Consider the following 13,617-nt stretch of genomic DNA (forward strand, 5'->3'; position numbering starts at 1 on the left):
GATCACGACGTTGATATTTATTGAGTTGAAGGGACTTTTGCTTTGACCCAACTCTCCTCATCTTCCTATTTGTAGGTCACAACTTACTTCGACATTTTTTATTTTTCATAGAATCTTCGGAGCTTTCCTAGCTCCCCCTCCCCCCCAAACACACACAGATATATATAAATATATATTTATAAACAGTTATTAAACCCAGTCCAACTCGGTAGTTTTTCTAATTAATCTTGTGAATCGGCCACTTAATTGGACTGAGTTGGTAATTAGACTGGATATGAAACAAACCTCTAAACTAGACAAATATCTGTCGGTTCAATAAGTAAAATCTCGGTCCATTCAACCACTAATTCAATAATTATTTTTCATAACTAAATGTATTAGTATTTGTTTATTAGTATAGAACTATTTTTTTTTTCAGCAAAAATACATTTATATAACCTACTCTATCCTAATCTAGGGGGAGGGGAAGCTTAAGGAGGCTGTGGTAGGGGGCTAGTGGGTATACAGACCCAACTAGACCAAGAAAATGTTATGACACAACTCTTAGATTTTTTTCACTGCAGGTGAAGGTGTCTAAGGAGGGACTTAAGCCCCTCCCTGGTGGTCACTGAGCCATTGGCCCAGTGGTTTATTAGTATAGAACTATAGTCTATAGGTACCCTTTATTGCACTGAGATCCCGCTGAGGCTGGGTTTTTTTTTTTTTTTTTGTCGAACACAGGGGTGTCCGGGTCAATCCTTACTACGCGGGTTTATTTACTACGCGGCCGGGTTTATTTACTACGCGGCAGACAACCCAAATCACAATTGATACACAGCTTTCCCACGCGCTTCCGTTTTGTCCAACTCCTAAGGACAGGTTTCCCACGCGCTTATTTACTCCGTTTTGTCCAATTCCTGCGCCAATTAGGATTTGTACTACAGTTCCAATTTGTATAACCCAAAAGCAAAATAATCATTAGACTGCTTAGTGACCTTTCCAAAAAGGAAGGCGCTTTAAATTCTGCCGTTCTTGATCACTCTGTTTTCCAGGAGCCCTTCCTTGAATTTCTGTAGAAAACATGCATGTTATCGAAATAAAACAAAGAAACCAAGAAAGATTTGGGGATTTCAACCTTGAAATCCCATCTTTGTAGATTCGTTTGTTGTCAATCTTGACGGGTTTTTGTCGAGAAATACAACTGGGTTGAATTCGTTGGCTGGTAATTCTGAAAATTAGCGCACAAATTGAATGCTTTTGAGGTGTTTGTGAAAAGGGCTGAGAGAATTCTTCTCAATCCCGATTCCAATCATGCCTTTTCCGTGGAAGAAGGTGAAGAATACCAAGATTTCGCAATTGGTAACTGATCATCTTGACTCGCAGAGGCGTCTCGGCGGACCACCGCTGGTGGTGGAAACCGGTTTCCCAACTTCCCTGGTTGATATAGTTGTCAGGAATCGTCAGAGATTTAAGAAGTCGTCCAAGATGAGAAAGAACGAAACCAATTCTTCGATATTGACATCCCCTCCGCCGTCGCCTTTGTCTTCTCCACCTCCGGAGCTTTCTTCTTCGTCATCGTCTTCATCTTCGCCTCTGCCTTCGACCCTTTTGAGTACTACGGTGGAGGAAACTCGTGGAGAATCCGTCAATGAGCTTAAAAAGGAGGATGAGAATTTCAAAGGGGTTTTACTGGCGGTTTTGAGGATGTCTTTTGTGGTGGTTTTGGCGTTGGGGACTAAGAAATTCGCTTTGGGGCTAACTATGTCGGCATTCTTCTTGTTCTTTGTAGAGTATGTGGGGATTCATGTTTATAGATTGTTTATTCCCTGTTCTGAGGCAAAGAAGAGGCTGAGATTGATGGTTTTGAAATTTCTCAGAATTGGGAAGGAAAAGGGAGAGAATAAAGGGTTTAAGGTGTCTCTGGACCAAGAGGGGCAACAGGAGATATATAAGTCAGGTGGTTCTGATTTCCAGGATCAGAGATCGATTGATCCAGTTGGCAAAGTTGAGATTATTCAGCCGATGAGATTCTTGGAGCCCTTTCTTGAAGATATACAATCTCAGGAGCAGAAATCTGATGAATTCAGTTGTGATGGAAAGTTGGATCTTCAAGGATCAGACTCGGAGGTGGTGGTTTTGGAGAATAAAGAGGAGCACAGCTGTGAGGTTAAGAAAAGAAAATCACGCAGAGCCAAGATGAAAACCAAGATGAAGCACATCTTTTCAAGAAAATCAAGAAGGGCGAAGAAAGAAGAAGGAAAATTGGAAGGTGAAATAAGTCCAATTGGAGAGGAAAATGTGATGACATCTGAAGAACAAGACAGCGAATATGGGAATGGAGGAGAGCTAAAATCTAGCAGCGATATATCATCCATTTCAATTGGAAGCTGTGAAGGGGAAGAGGCATTGAATATCATCTCCAGTTCCGGTGTACTGCTGGAGGAGGGGGATGTCGATGGAGTTGTTAGCAGGGAAGGGGAGGAAATCTTGAACAAGGGGAATTCTGGGTATTTGATGCTCTGTTTAATTGTTCTCATTGGACTTTTTGGAGGCAAGATATCTGCATTGATGTTCATCTTGTCCTGGTGCTTTCTGAAGAAATCTGGTGGAAAGTTAGTTAGATGCTTAACTTGGCCTGTGATCAGGTTTTTTAACCCAAATGCTTAGTTGGAACATTCGGTGTTCTTGACTGTTAGTGTTGGCGTTTTCATAAATTTTGGCTCATCTTTCATTTGCTCCTAATGGAGTCTTCTTGTGAAGCTCTGTTTTTGTTCTATGAGGTTACGTTTGACAGAATCTTCAACCTTTGGTTGGTCCTGAACCTGAAGTGTTGTACATTGAACTGTAAATCTGCAACAATCAAATATAATATATGATACTCATTTCTTGAATTACAATGACAAGTCTGCTTTGAGTGATGCTATAAAAGTCGATTTTTCTTGTAATTGCCCGAACGTTTAAGGGTTCTTATTGATCAGGCTAATGCCCTACATCTTGTGTCTTATCTTTGATAACCTGCACAGAATTGGGTTGGGTAAGATGGCATTTTGTAGGTCCAGAATTTAGTGTGGCGGCTTTCTGCTCTCCACCTGCATTCTAGTGTTTCTGCATAAAAGAATAAAGAATGACAAGCATCTGAAGATGAGATGCTGCAGGGATGTTTCCTCAGTGTTATTATATGTTTTTGTCCGAGATCAAGGTTCATTGGTGCATTATAAGGTTGAAAGGCTTCTCCATTACACTCGTAACTCATTGGTGGATTCTCTTCTTTGTCAAAAAATATTACTCTTTTCTTCCTTGAGTTGCCATCCTTGTCTGATATGTTTCAATTATATCATTGTTCTGCCAAGAACGCTAAAGGATATGTGTATCTGATACTCAACTATTCATGCCCTCTTGTTAGCTTTTCTTATGTGCTCAATTCAGGTGGCATTTCTTTTATTCTATTGCATACTACAAATGGGCTGTGATTTTGGGAACTTTTTATGTGTACTAATGAGTGATTAACGTAAAATTACCAATTTTGGATGACATTTTTCATATCGTGTCGTCCTAGCTCCTTTATTGTTTGTTGGTTTTGCTTGTACGGCTAGGATTAAAGGAAAAAAAGAAGAAGAGAGAAATAGTTTGTTTGTGTTGAATCTTGTTCCGAAGATTGTGCGCAATTCAGTGGGCTCTGGAGTTTCTTTATCATGGTTGGTAGGACATTTCAGATGGCTGATTCCAGGGCAGTGGCCTTTATTGACTTCCTAGCCCTGTAAATGATAAGATAATTTTACTATTTTAGAGACCTCCTTTGAGGTTTTTGATAGTTTCAAAGTTCACCCTTGAGGTTTTAGAATATTAATGACCGCCTTTGAAACTAATTCTCTTGTAATAAATTAATCAATTAGAAAAATTCCTTTGATGTTGTACCTACCGGTTGCTAAAATTCCTTTGCTTTTCCTGGCTTAAACAAGAAAAATGCCATGCTTGGAGATTGAGACTGGTTATGGTTATCTGCCATTCGTTGAAAATAATCACAAATTCGTAGACTACAATGAATCTTGAAAAAATGAATATAACCCAATTGGAAGTCTGTTTTAAGCCATTAAATATGGTTCTACAATTAGATTTACAAAAGTTTCGTCACAAACCACTGGTGAAACAATTCTGCCTCACAAACCACTGGTAGAATCTTCTTTTTTCTAGAAAATCTTTGAATTCCTTCTAATTGGTCATTGGTTACAAAACAAAACAGAATAACTTAGTTTGAAGTTAGATACAAAGATTGGTTCGATGTACAATTATACGTCTCAATTTATGGTTTGAAGGAAATTGAGGCAAATGTTGTTAGGTAAAAAGGTAGGAATTGCGTGATTGGAGTAAGGTGCATGAAGAAGTTCTAGAAGAATTGAAAACTTTGAAGATAGTGTGGTGGTGAGAGAAGGGGAGGAGAGGGAAGTACAAGGATGGAAGGGAAGGGAGAATGAGTGACTGAAAAATATAATTGGAGAGTATCAAGAAGAGCGAAAAGTTAACCAAGTTAATCAACGGCTTTTAGGCTATTGGCCACCACTAAGTTCTTAAGATTTGGTGGGATGCGAGATCAAGGGTTTAAACCTTACTCCCCACTAATTGTCATAATATGTAGCCTCTTTAAAAAAATCTCTAGTAACGATGACAAAAAAAAAAAAAATGAAAAGTTGAAAGAGTCTAGAGACGAAAAGTAGGAAACCGTGTGAATTGGGAAAGGAAGAGAGGATAAGAAGGGAGATAAGTATCACCGGATGAGAAAGTAGCCCATCCGCTTAAAAATTGATGTGTGGCTAATAATGGTCCGTCATTTTCCTTATGGGCTATTTGGATATCTTTTGAAAACAAGATAGAGTAATTTTACCATCATATTTACATAGGCCTCCATCTACATTGCTATTAATGGCTTTCTTTTTATTTTTATGTTTAGGAAAAACTTTCATATCCTTTTTATTTCTTTTTTCAGAATCTATACATATTTCAAAGAAACTATAACATCGTAAGATAAAGGTATAACAATTAGTGTTTCAAATATGAATTTTGATATGTTAATTATATTTCATGACTTAATTGTGTCATAATCACTTCAGAGTATCATATACTAAAAATTTAAGAACTGTATTTATTTTTCTTTTAGCAAATTTGGAAGGTTTCGTTTGGTGCTATAATGATGGATAGTTTTAGCTTTGGTCGAAAAAGGGGAAGAATAATTATGGATTGGATATTGAACTTAAGCAAGAATTGCAAAGATACTATTAGATTATGGGGTGGACAAGTACGTTTCCTATATGAAACTGTTAAATATTTATATACGCATGTTTATAAATGCCCAAGAGGCCTTGGTCCAATTGTTAAGGTAGAGACTTTAGGGTTAGAATTCTTGGGTTCAAAAAAATAATCTAATTTAATATTTCAAATATTCATGTTATTCTTGACTTCTTAATTTCTAATGAATTAAAAAATTATCTAAACAAATTTACATTAGGTAGTTTTTATAGAAGGTTTCAATAAATTACTAGAGATTTTGCTTTGTATCTTGATTTCAAGAAATTCAATCAAGTGCGTCCTATGTTAAAACACAAGAATGAAGCAATGAAGCAAGTTTGAATATTTTCAAAAATATATATGCAAGGGTCCTGAAAAGAGTCATAGCTACAATTGTTGAAAACAATGTTGAAAATTAAATGTCAGAGAAAAATATGCCTACATCTTTCAAGCGTAATTACAAATTTAGATAAGAATTAATATTTATATAGTTGTACAAAAATTTCATGCACTCTTAGTTTAAATTGCATTCATTGTAAGGATTTTAGATAATTTTTAATTAACTATTATATATTTATTTTTAATTTTAATTATTTTTTAAATTTGGTTATAAAGTCAGTTAGGAATTAGACCAAAGTACGATGAACTCAAGAATTCAAGAAGCAAAGCATCCCAGATTGAAGTTTGGGGAGCTAAATGAAAACTCGCATAAAGTTTCACAGTGCAAATTAAAACTTGCCTGTACATGTCTACAGAGAAAATTTCAATATCATTTGCCTAAATATGAATTTAAAGTGCATTAGACGATCTTAAAATTTCTGTAAAGCCTAATTCTCTTCAAAAGTTGAGGGTAATTTGACACTTCAAGAGTTGAGAGCAATTTGAGGTGTTGTAAGGAGTTTCAGCCTCTAGCATGAAGGGAAATTAATTTCGCTGATAGACATCTCCCTTCTATATGCCCTTGTATGTATGGTTCTCCTTATATCCCGTTAGCACAAATTATGTATGGCATCCTCAGTTTTATTGTAGGCATACTAACTCAGTAAAAGGATTTTGCATCACTAGTTCAAATTTTCCCCTTTTCCACTCCGCCCCTTACCTCGGAGGCTAAATATACCAAGAACTTCATATCCCCAATTTGGTTTATTTTCACTCGAGCGAAAAGAAAGAGGGTTTCAATTCTTAATTGCTTCAAGAGAATCTAGCATTGTCCTGGGTAAGTTATCCTCATGTATACATTTATTTACAGGAAAATGTTTCATGTTCTTGAGATGATCGTTCAATATTCTTTCTGTTTCCATTTTTCAAGATATGAAACTTTTCACTCTAAATTTCATATGTATTCAAAATTCTTCCTCAAGTAATCAGCCCCAGAAAGGATTAATCCGATTCAAATTCATAAAGTTTATTTTCCTAAAATTCCTTGCATGTTATAAATCATTTGATTTTGCATGAACTGTTTTATGGTTAATTATCATTGTATGAGACATTCTATGCGATCCTCGAGGAGCAAATTCCAATCAAACTTATAGTTTTCCAACATTAACTGGGGGGAGAAAAAGAAAAACAAATGTGTGGATTTTCGATGTTTTAGTTGTCTCCCTTCCTGCATGAAATGGTGACATTTTTATCGCATTATGTAATACAAAACTTACCTATTCAAAAGCCAGTGAATGATGTGAAAAATTCATGCATCATCTTATGTACACAGAAACAGATTTAATGACAAAAATGATATCATACCATGAATTGTTGTCAAGTGGCATCTGCCTTGTGTACATTCCGCATCATAGTAAACTCTTTTCTTTTTAATCCCTTTAACTTGCTGTTAGATTATACAAACGAAGAATTATGAATTCAACTTCAGATTGTATGATAATATTTACGTCAAATTAGTGGCCTTATTGCACCTCAATGTTCTCACCACCAAAAGAAAAATAAATGAATAAATAACAGAGAAAAGTATTGCTTTACGAGTCCTCCTTTTTCTTCTGTGCTTGATTATGTATTATGCTCGTTTCTTCCCCTGCCTTAATGTGGTCCATAATGATCATGCAAAGCGTCATATGGGAATTTTCTTTCATTTTTCTCTTGGCTAAGAGTTTTATTTGTTACTAACTTCGTTTTTAAAGGTGCCAAGATGGTCGCACAAGGCTTCACTGTGGATTTGAACAAGCCACTTGTTTTCCAGGTTAGATTTCGTACGACTTCAGTTTCTAACCATTAAGCTTTGTAGTTGATAATGCATATAATATTACCTGATTTTTTAATAACCAAGTCCAGCTTCTGTGTTTATTTGTTTATCATCCGGTTTCAGTTGTCTCAACTTCAGGTGTTTCTAATTCACAGGTCGGCCATCTTGGAGAAGATTATGAGGAATGGGTACACCAGCCTATTGTTTGCAAAGAAAGCCCCCGATTTTTCGAAAATGATCTTCTAGAGGTATTACTCATCATCTGGCCTATCAATATTTGTGGATTTTAATACGTTTTCGCATTCTTGAAGCATTAGAAGTGTGATACTATGGTGTTTAAACTCAGAAGTTCCACGTTCAAGTATTACTTATTGAATATTGAGTACACAATAATATTCATCTATTGTAAGTCTTTTACTTGCAAAATTATGAAGATCATGAACATGCAACTCAAAATTGTGCTCTCCAATGATTCATTTTCAAGTCATCAACCAGGTCAAGGTTGATTTTATGAAAAGTAATATTTCACAGGCTTATTAAACATGAAAGTTGGAAATGAATTCTAATCCCTTCTGCTCCTTGAATTGAATTTGGAACAGTTTTTAACACTTAATACCTGGTGGGTGATTCCTCTTGTGTGGCTTCCTGTTGTATGCTGGTTCGTCAAGTCATCTGTGAATATGGGCATTTCTTCAAATCAGTTAGCTGCAACGATCGCTGCAGGCATCTTTATATGGACATTGCTGGAGTACACTCTGCATCGCTTTCTTTTCCACATTAAAACCAAAACATACTGGTAAGTTATCACTGATTCCTCTTAAAGTTTCTTGCAGGGACACTCTAAGTTAGAATTTCTCAACTCATTTTAAGTATGGATCCTCCGTTACACTTTTAGTGTTACATAATGCTGTAGAGTGATACGTGTCCTCTCATTTAATATTCTCTAACGGTAAGTATAACTTAAATCCATGAAGTACTATAAAGTATAACACCAAAAGTGTAACAAAAGTACTAATAGTCTTATTTTGGCTGTTAAAGTATCCAAAGATGCTGGGAATGAAAAATTGTTGTGACACAGGGGAAATACAATTCACTACCTTCTTCATGGATGCCATCACAAGCACCCAATGGATGGATATCGACTTGTTTTTCCTCCTGCTGCAACTGCAATCTTGCTTGTGCCAGTAAGTACCATTTTCGTTTGTAGACTGTAAAGACTGGTTTCAAACGTGGCATCTGAGCTTTCAACATTAAGAATTTAACAATACAATATGGTCATTTTAGTTTTAAGCAGATCATGACAATCCTTAGAATTAGATAAATTTCAAATTGAATTCCGGCCTTGAATTTATCAGACAAAAGATCAAAACATAATCTGGTAATGGAAATGTATTTGGCTTATGTCTCACTGGTAGTTTAATATCATTGGTAAATTAGCTTCTGCCTCCATGATTTAGATTCAAAATCTCTATACCTTAAACGTCTTTTTTTGGTAGAAATACTTTAACCGCCTTTGCTTTGGGGTTAACTTTTATGCTAAAAACAAACATTCAACAACTAATAAATTAAAGCCAAATTTTATTTGGCTATTTTCTTTAGCAAAATTTTGTTGTACCTATGAAAATTTTCTGAGGTTTTCCTAACTCATTTACCGTTCTTTTGGTTCTATGTAAATTCAGTTCTGGAACCTGATTAAGCTCCTAACACCAACACTGTATGCCCCGGCTCTACTTGGAGGTGGCTTGTTGGGATATGTTATGTATGATTGCACTCATTACTACCTGCACCATGGAAAGCCATTGCAAGGAGTCTCTAGTAAAATGAAGGTAGATAATTACTCAGAGAAAATTCTCTTTTTCTTTTTTTTTTCAACTGTAAATTACTCAAACAAGCCTAAAGATCATAAAATTTCTAAGTTTTTCTTTTTTTTTTGCGTGATCACAGAGATACCACATGAACCATCATTTCAGAATTCAGGACAAGGGATTTGGAATCACTTCAACCTTTTGGGATAGGGTTTTTGGAACACTTCCACCCAAATCAGGCAAAAAGCTTAGGTGAAATGATGTAATAATTCTGGAGGAAATAGTTGATATATACATGCATGTATGTATTCTCAGGTGCTGGAGTTTCTTGAATGGATCCTAGACCTAGCTTTGACATGGAATGCATGCCTAGGCTATTATGTTGGAGCAAATACTAGGCTTCTTGTAGTGGTATATTCTACTTATTTTGTCTGATTTTAACCTTTGCGTAAATAATAGTAGAACTATAGTATTAAAGAGAGAATTTAGAGTGTACAACAAATCTCAAGAAAGTTTGTTCATCCCAATTTTACTTCTAGAAATAGTTTAAGGTTGTCTAGGGGTACTTTATAAAATCCTCTAACTGTAGAACCATCAAATTACATGTCTTGCAATGTGACCACAGGAATCTGCTCCATCAACAACCAGCAAAACATCTTGGACGATGTACTGTTTTGCATATAAATTTATCCATTTTTCACCAATTTGGGAAGCATAATTTTTTCGAACCATTGCAGCTGTTAAAACCTTTATTTTTTTTTTTGTCTATTTGTATTTTTCTCTTCTTTCATAGACAATTTGGAGATAGTTCTAGGGTCTATTGACATTGAATTGAGATCAAACAGTGCTACATTGTTAAATACACCATTAATCCCTAAAACTTTTTGCTAGCGCCAATTTGGTTCCAAGCTTTTTGGCTGGTGCAATATATCAAATGTTGTTTGTTGAGGGGCAATTTTGCAATGAAAATGTCGTCAGGTCCATTTGGAAAATAAATAAAAAAAAAAAGAAGAGAAAGTAAGGAAAATGACACCAAAATATATAGTTGAGAGAACAAAAATTCAGGTCATTTATCTTCGTCGTCTCCTATCTTGTTCTTTTTCTTTTTATTGTTTTTACATAACTCCTAGTTTTTTTTTTTCCTGAAATGACATAAGATTTTATTTATGACTAAAGAAGGATACACTTTTTGAGCAAGGGCTCATATTGAGCTATACAAAAGTGCACTAAAATATTGAGGATCTAAGAATTCCTCATCAAGAACTATGTTTTGAGCTGGTTTGCTTAACATATTACTTAGCCTATTCTATTCAAAGCCAGGACGGTCAAATGAGCATTTCCTAAACAATGGGCTAAAGGCTTTGATGTCTTCCATGTGTGCAGAAATTCTAATGTCACTTGAGGATGCCTTTTTGATTAAGCTTAGGACTTGGGTGCGTGATGTATGAACTTTGATAAACTCCGACCCTTGTTCCTTCGCCTTACTTAAGGCCAGTTTAATGGCCTACAGGTGGTCTAGGACCTTCAAGCCAGTACTTCTTTCCCTCAATTCCCATGCTGCTTGCAACTGGTTCAGGTTGTTTGCAGCAGATATCCATATCCCCATGTTTTGCCCTTTCTTGTGTTGTCCTACTTCCACACCTATTTTCAGCATATTTTCTTCTTGTACAAGCCTTTGTTCTTGTTCTACAGCTGCCTCTGTTTCTGAAATGCTTACCTGTGCCAGTGTATGTTGAGTTTGATAGTATTCCTCCCAATCATTTACTGCCTTTTGGATTACTTCCATTGGGTGCCTCGCTTTGTCTTTAAACTCCCTGTCGTTTCTAACCTTCCAAATCTGCGACAGTATGTCAACTGTCAGAGCTATATGTTCCATGCCATCTTTTCTGTTCCTAGCTCCCATCAGCTTTGTCCACCAAATCCTGAAATTTCCTGTGTGCTCAGATAGACCACCCCATTGAAGGGGGGCCATCTTCCAAATATTTCCCACCTTTCTACATTGAAAGAAGAGATGTTCCAATGTCTCAGCATCCTTCCCACAGTTTTGGCAAATCAGTTCACCTTTTCTAGTCATTTTGAATATAGTTTCTCTAACTGATAAGACATGATTTAGACATTTCCAGATGAACAATTTCTGTTTCTGCTTGATTTTCATTTTCCATAGCTGTTTCCGAGCTCTTTTTTTCTCTCTTGCAAAACTTGTCTCACCCTCACTGTTGGGTCTTTTTTCCTTCTATCTCTCATCTTTGGTCATTGTTTCATATGCTAATCTAACAGTATACCCTGTGATACTGTGGCTCCAAAAGTAGCTGTCTTTAGGATTTTTCTACACTTATTTGGGCTAAACGTCCTGAAAATTAGCTGTTCTGTTCCATCTGAAATATGAGATCAATTCATGTTAAGCTTGCATCCTTGAGACTTAGGAGAACTTAACTTCCCTTCTTGCAATCCTATATCCATGTATCTTTCCAGATTCTTGTACTTCTTCCATTTCCAATTTTCTTTCTAGCTCCCATGTTTAACTCTTCTCTAGCTCCCATTAAGTTTTGCCATATCCAAGATGAATTCCTCTTTACTATATAGCTCAGAGGTGATTCTTTTGGATAATAGTACTTTGCTTTCAAAACTTTACTGACTAGCAGATTTGGACAAGTTAGGAGTCTCCATACTTGTTTTCCTAGCAATGCTTTATTAAATCTTTTGAGATCCCTAAATCCTATCCCACCATCATCCTTCACAGTTGTTAATTTTTTTCCCAAGCACCAATGAATTTTCCAATTCGATTTTCTTCTCCTCACCAGAATTTTGCCATCATTACATTTATCTCTCTGCAAAGTTTCACGGGAAGTTTGAAACATGACATTGCATATGTAGGTATTGCCATAGTGTTTGCGTTTAGGAGAATCTCTTTCCCTGCTAGTTGGAATGTGCTTTTTTGTGCGTTGTGTGAGAATACCTCTAGTTACAATGCATTCCACTTGGAATGTGCTTTTGCTTTTTATTTATTTATTTATTTAGTTTGGTATCTAGGGAATGCATCTAGTTTCAAGATAGCTTATGAGCAATTATCCACTTCTTCATCTCTAAAAATAAATCCAAGCTAGAATTAGATCGAAAACCATTTAAAAAGGGATAAGCTAAATTCATATTCTCTGTCCCAAATTTATACTTCGTACAATTTTTAATACTAATAATTTAATACTATAAGTTCCAAAAGCTAATTTACAAATCATCGATTCATCAGGAGTATAGGTTTAGAATAAAGGGTGTATAGGTTTAGCCATTTCCTTGTGCGATAATTTCAAAAACCTCCCCTAAGATTTCACGAAATATCATTTAACTCACTTGAGATTTTTAAAATCTCACTTAGCACCCCTTGAATTGACATTTTGATAACATTATCAGCCCTTCTAACCAAAAGTAATATTGGAAAATTCATGTTAGAGAAGAGAGACTATTTTAGTGCCCTTGATACCCTTAAACTATCAAAAAAAATGAACATTTTACAAATCAAGGCAAAAAAGTATATGTAGTCTTCTTTTTTTTTGGTTTTTTATTCCACGCTTTTGCTTTGCTTTCACAAAAACAAAAAAAAATTATGTCCAACGTTTTTACCTTTTGAAACATGGCCAATTTATTCAAGTTATTAAGCACACATGGAAATCTTATTTCTTCATCAGAGTATGACCCTGAAATCAACATGATACTCTACGGGTAGTAATTGAGGGTTTTGTGCATCAATTATTTTCCCTAATGAAAAGAAGTAAACAAATAAACAAGAATGCAAAGTGAACCTACACTATAAATAAATAAATAAAAGTGAATCCATACCAAGATGTTGCCACTCTCCTTGGTCGGACCAATTAATAATATTAGTTGATGTACCCAATTCAATCAAGTGCATGGCAAGATGTTCACAAGCTGGAACTGTTGCCTTGGATTCCATTAGAGTGTATTTTTTTTTGTAATCCGGAATGTATTCCGACTCGAATACTTAGGATCCGAGCCGGCAAACCAAGTCGGAGGAATGCGCCACGATCCCGCGCATCAGAGTGTATCTTTGTGAAGACAGGTAGGGAGTGCCTTCAAAATTGTACGTAATTTCATGTCGACCGCAGCCACTCCAATATAATCATGAACCATCTTCTGTATCAAGCATGTGGATCAATAATTAGAAATATTTAGTTCTATTTGCTTCATGAAGAAAGTCAGCCATGTAGATCTTGATTTATAAATATCTATAAATACCTGAGCTTGGCCGTCTGGCCCAAAAAATAACCGAAAGTCTTTTATTTTATTTTATGCTGCTCTCTTTTGTTTTTTATTTTTATTTGGCCAAACTAACCTATGGTTCAAATT

General features: G+C 35.7%; 2 protein-coding genes across 2 annotated transcripts; both read left to right on the top strand.

Annotated features, from left to right (window-relative positions):
• Positions 1-825: 825 nt before the first annotated feature.
• LOC113709873 (uncharacterized) lies at positions 826-2,876 on the top strand. The gene has a single exon (XM_072066246.1). The coding sequence runs from the start codon at positions 1,291-1,293 to the stop codon at positions 2,644-2,646; it is 1,356 nt and encodes a 451-aa protein (XP_071922347.1). The 5' UTR covers positions 826-1,290; the 3' UTR covers positions 2,647-2,876.
• A 3,138-nt stretch (positions 2,877-6,014) lies between these two features.
• LOC113709463 (dihydroceramide fatty acyl 2-hydroxylase FAH1-like) lies at positions 6,015-9,785 on the top strand. The gene is made up of 7 exons (XM_027232232.2): positions 6,015-6,475; positions 7,392-7,450; positions 7,609-7,701; positions 8,053-8,249; positions 8,532-8,637; positions 9,133-9,279; positions 9,398-9,785. Exons 2-7 carry the CDS (start codon positions 7,400-7,402, stop codon positions 9,512-9,514), a joined length of 711 nt encoding a protein of 236 aa, XP_027088033.2. The 5' UTR covers positions 6,015-6,475; positions 7,392-7,399; the 3' UTR covers positions 9,515-9,785.
• Positions 9,786-13,617: the final 3,832 nt, after the last annotated feature.

Source organism: Coffea arabica, chromosome 9e, assembly GCF_036785885.1.
Source record: "Coffea arabica cultivar ET-39 chromosome 9e, Coffea Arabica ET-39 HiFi, whole genome shotgun sequence".
Classification (NCBI taxonomy): Eukaryota; Viridiplantae; Streptophyta; class Magnoliopsida; order Gentianales; family Rubiaceae; genus Coffea; species Coffea arabica.